At 42.3% G+C, this 5,385-nt stretch overlaps 1 gene segment (V, D, J or C); it reads right to left on the bottom strand.

Moving 5' to 3' along the window:
- Nucleotides 1-4,185: 4,185 nt before the first annotated feature.
- On the bottom strand, nucleotides 4,186-4,978 carry LOC113223389. The segment is given in 2 exon segments: nucleotides 4,186-4,701; nucleotides 4,818-4,978. Coding segments are annotated over 2 exon segments (639 nt in total).
- Nucleotides 4,979-5,385: the final 407 nt, after the last annotated feature.

Below are 5,385 nucleotides of genomic sequence, written 5' to 3'. Positions count from 1 at the left end.
AAGGCTGCAGTTGTACTAAATCTTGATACAATCTATCAAAACCTCCAGGATACAGCAAAGGCAGTGATAAGAGAAAAGTTTAGCGTTAAATACACACATCAAAAAGGCTAAAAGAACACAGACAGAAAATCTGAGGTCACACCTCATGAAACTGGAGGATCAAAAACAACGCAAACCCAAACTCAGCAGAAGAAAAGGAATAACTAAGATTAGACCACAACTAAATAAAATTAAAACAAAAACAATACAAAAGATAATATGCACATAAACTAAAAAACCTAGAGAAGATGAATAAATATCTAAATATACACAAGCCTCCTAGATTAAACCAGGAAAATGTAGAAACTCTGAACAGACTAATAACAAGCAGTGAGATAGAAACAATAATTTTAAAACGTCAACCCCCAAAAAAGTCCAGGACCAGACAGATTCACATTTGAATTCTACCAGATGTTGCAGGAAGAATTGGTATAAAGTCTATGACAGTAACTGTGATGGTTAATATTGAGTGACAACTTTATTGGATTGAAGGATACAAAGTATTGATCCTGGGTTTGTCTGTGGGGGTTTTGCCAAAGAGATTAACATTTGAGTCAAGGAGCTGGGAAAGACGGACCCGCCATTAATCTGGGTGTGCACAAGGTAATCAGCTGCCAGCATGGCAAGAATATAAGCAGACAGAAAGATGTGCAAAAGAGACTGGCTTAGTCTCCCGGCCTACATCATTCTCCTGTGCTGGATGCTTCCTGCCCTTGAACATCGGTCTCCAAACTCTTCAGTTTTGGAACTTGGACTGGCTCTCCTTGCTCCGCAGCCTGCACACAGCCTATTGTGGGACTTGTGATCCTGTGAGCTAATACTTAATAAACTCCATTAGTTCTGTCCCTCTGGAATACTGACTAATACACTAATCCACAGGATGGAGAAATAGGGACTCCTTCCTAAATAATTCTATGAAGCCAGTGTCACCCTGAATCCAAAATGAAGGAAGGATGTAACGAAGCAAGAGATCTACAGACCAATATCCCTGATGAACATAGATGCAAAAATCTTAAACAAAATGCTTGGTAACAGAATCCAACAACTATCAAATCACAGTCCACCATGATGAAGTGGGTTTCTTACCAAGGATGCTTGGAGGGTTTAACATACAAAGTCAATAAATGTAATATATCACATAAACATAATTAAAAACAAAAATCACATGATTATTTCAATAGATGCAGAAAAAGTATTTGACAAAATCCAGCATGACTTCATGATTAAAACCCTCTGCAAAATTGGCATAGAGGAGACATAGCTTATGGTAATGAAAGCCCTCTACTGCAAGCCCACAGCCAACATTGTACTGAACAGAAAGAATTTCAAAGCATTTCTTCTGAGAACTGGAACAAGGCAAGAGTGCCCATTTTCACCACTTCTGTTCAACATAATACTGGAAGTCTTAGCCACAGCAATCAAACAAGAGAAAGAAATTAAGGACGTCCAAATTGGTAAAGAGGAAGTCAAACTGTCACCGTTTGCATATAATATGATCGTATACCTAGAAAACCTTAAAGACGCATCCAAAAATCTCTGAGAACTGGTGAATGAATTCAGCAAAATTTCAGGATACAAAATTAAGACACACAAATAAGTAGCTCTGCTACACAACAGCAACCAAGCTGAGAATCAAATCAAGAACTCAACCCCTTTTCCAAATAGCTGCAAAAATAAAAAATACTTAGGAATGTTCCCCACCAAGGAAATGAAAGGCCTCTACAAAGAAAACTACAAAACATGCTGAAAGAAATCATAGATGACACAGACAAATAAAAACACATCCCATGCTCATGAATGGGTAGAATCAATATTGTGAAATGATCATACTACCTAAAGCAGTCTAGAAATTCAATGTAATTCCCATCAAAATACCAACATCATTTATCACAGAACTAGAAAAAACAATCCTAAAATTCATATGGAACCCAAAAAGAGCCCACATAGCCAAAGTAAGACTAATAAAAAACAAACAAACAAACAAACAGCAACAACAAAATCAAATGCAGAGGCATCAGACTATACTCTCGGACACCCTGTTCAACAAATGGTTCTGGGATGATTGGCAAGCCAAATGTAGAAGAATAAAACTGGATCCTCATCACTCAGCTTATACAAAAATCAACACAAGATGAATCAAAGACTTAAATCTAAGGCCTGAGACCAAAAAATTCTAGAAGATAACATTGGAAAAACTTTTCTAGATATTGGTTTAGGCAAAGACTTCATGACCAAGGTCCCAAAAGCAAATGCAACAAGCACAAAAACAAATAGATGGGACTTAATTAAACTAAAAAGCGTCTGCACAGCAAAGGAACCAATCAGCAGAGTTAACAGACAACCCAGAGTGGAAGAAAATCTTCACAATCTATATATCCAACAAATGACTAAAGTCTAGAATCTACAAAGAATTCAAACAAATTATCAAGGAAAAACTAAACAATCTCATTCAAAAGTAGGATAAGGATGTAAATAAAAATTCTTAAAAGAAGATATACGAATGGCCAACAGACATAAAGAAAAATGCTCAGCATCATCTAATGATCAGGGAAATGCCAAGCAAAACCACAACACAATACCACCTTAATGCTGCAAGTATGGCCAATATTAGATGTTGGCATGGATGTGGTGGGAAAAAAAAAAAACACTTTTACACTGTTGGTGGAAATGTAAACTGGTACAACCACTATGGAAAACAGGGTGGAGATTCCTTAAGGAACTAAAAATGCATGTACCCTTTCATCCAGTAATTTCATAACTAGGTAGGTATCCAGAGAAAAAGAAGTCATTATACAGAAAAGATACTTGCAGAAACACGTTTCACAGCAGCACAATTTGCAGTTACAAGAACATGGAACCAGCCCAAACGCCCATAAATCAACAGGTGGATAAAGGAAATGTTATACATAAGCATATCATGGAACACTACGCAGCCATAAAGAGGAACAAAATAATAGCATTCGCAGCAATCTGAATGGAATTGGAAACTGTTATTCTAAGTGCAGTAATGCAGGAATTGAAAACAAAACATTATATGTTCTTACTCATAAGTGGAAGATAAGCTATGAGAACACAAAGGCATAACAACGATACAATGGACTTTGGGGACTGGGAGGAAATGGTAGAAGGTGGGTGAGGGATAAAAGACTACTCACCGGGTACACTGTACACTGCTTGGGTGATGAGTGCACCAAAATCTCAGAAATTATGATGAAAGAACTTATTTATATAATCAAACACCACCAGTTCCCTAGAAACCTATTAAAATAACAAATTAATATTTAAAAAGAAAAAAACACTAAAATCCTTAAAAACCCAAATAAATAAATAAATAAATAAATAAATCAAATATGAGAACCTCTTCCAGTATAAAGAGAACCAGAGGCAAGGGATGAGGAAGGAAGAATCCCGACAAGCCCTCACAGACTCCCCTGTCACCTTAGATGAACATCACTCCAAGAGTTTCATTTTGATGGACGATCAATTCAAACTTTAAAATAAATAAACAAAATCAGGAATAATCAACGTAACGGCCCTCAAAGGTAGTCATGAGCCCTCTATGGGATGGGTGCAATTCAGCAAGCACAGGAAGAGTCTCAAAAGAAATTTGCAGAGTAAAAGAAGCCAGAACAAATGGAAAGATAATGCTTGATAACACTGTTACATTCCAGAAAATGGAAATCAAACAATAGTGACAGAGGCAGATCTGTGGCTGCACAGGAGAGCACTGGGGAAGGGAGGGAGGGAGATGACAAAGGGTCATGAGGGGTTGCTGGGGTTGGTCACAGGTTGCATAGCTCCCTGTTGGTGGTGATGTATTCAAGGATCAAAAAAATGTCAAAATGTGTATACTTTCCTATTATAAATCTGGGTGTTTTATTAGATGTGCATTATTCCTACATGAAAGCAGTTTTATTAAAAAGGAATGGGTTGGGGAGAAAAGAAGCAGAGGGATTCACACTGGGGAGCAGGGGGAGGAAGACACCACTCTGGAAACTCCTGGAAATGGGATAAGGAGGATGACGGAGACAAAGTTTCCCATCAGAGGTGGGTCTGTGATGACATAGATGGACCTGCCAGCTCAGCCCAGGACCTCAGTGCAGACACCCTGTGTCCCAAGCTGCAGGGAGCAGGATGTTCCTTTTCCCAGACACTTTGTTCCTGACTCTGAGGACTAAAGGGGAGGAGGAGCCTCCACTCTCAGGCAGGGCCCTGGATGCCCCTGGACCCATGAGGGAAGCTGCAGCAGCAGAAGCCACAGGCCAGCCCTGAGCAGCAGCTGCCTGGGGCTCACCCTCCTGGCAGAAGAGGAAGGGGGTTCTTGTCTCACTTCCCCCTGGGCCTGGAGCACTGTGGGACCATTCAGGCTGTCATCCCATGCTGCACAGTAATAATCAGCCTCATCCTCGGTCTGGAGCCCGCTGATGGCCAGGGAGGCTGACGTGCCAGACTTGGAGCCAGAGAATCGGTCAGGGACCCCTGAGGGCCGCTGATTATTATCATAGATGACGAGTTTGGGGGCCTTTCCTGAGAGCTGCTGGTACCAGTATACATAATTACTTCCGATGTTGGAGCTGCTTCCAGAACAAGAGATGGTGACACTCTGCCCTGGGGTCCCAGACGCTGAGGGTGGTTGAGTCAGCACAGACTGGGCCCAGGACCCTGGAAGCAAGAGAAACACAGACATGGTGATAGACAAGAGACACAAGGAGACAAGAGGAGAAAGCAGGGCCCCATGGGCTTCCCAGGGACCCTCTCTTGGTCCCATATCCTGTCACCTGCACAGAGAGTGAGGAGGGTAAGGACGAGAGGGAAGCAGGCCATGCTGGAGATTGTCCTGAGTCCTGTCTTCTCTAGCCACAGCTGAAGCTGGGCTTCCCCCAAATCTCTCCCTGTCTTCATACTCTGAGAGGAGGAGAGTCCATGCATGCAAATCAGACCTCCCAGGTTTTTGACTCCGCCCTGAGCTCTGGGTCAGGCTTCTGGGCTTGAGGATGTCAGGGGGTGGCAGGGGTGGCACTTTGTGGTCCCAGAGGGTGGGGAGAACACAGTTGTGAGCCCTGAGCAGAGGACAACAGACAGAGCAGTTGTTTGGTTCTGCTCCCTTCACCCCCAGTCTTTTCAGAAATGGTCCCCAAGTGCCCCCTAGTGTCCAGACTAAGGCAAACCATTCTATGATCAGGTAACCAGAGCCTCTGAGATACACCACTGACTCCCCCCATTCTGTCCACTGCCCCCACTCCCAAGTCCAGGCCCGGGAAGGTGGAACCTGTGTCACCCTCCTTTGATCTCAGGGCAGTCTTCACACTCTACCGGACTCCTCAGGAGTGGATCTGTCCATGGTTC

Source organism: Piliocolobus tephrosceles, unplaced genomic scaffold (genome assembly GCF_002776525.5).
Source record: "Piliocolobus tephrosceles isolate RC106 unplaced genomic scaffold, ASM277652v3 unscaffolded_41177, whole genome shotgun sequence".
NCBI lineage: Eukaryota > Metazoa > Chordata > Mammalia > Primates > Cercopithecidae > Piliocolobus > Piliocolobus tephrosceles.
The sequence above is the reverse complement of the archived record's forward strand: the minus strand, read 5'-3'. Positions and strand labels throughout refer to the sequence as shown.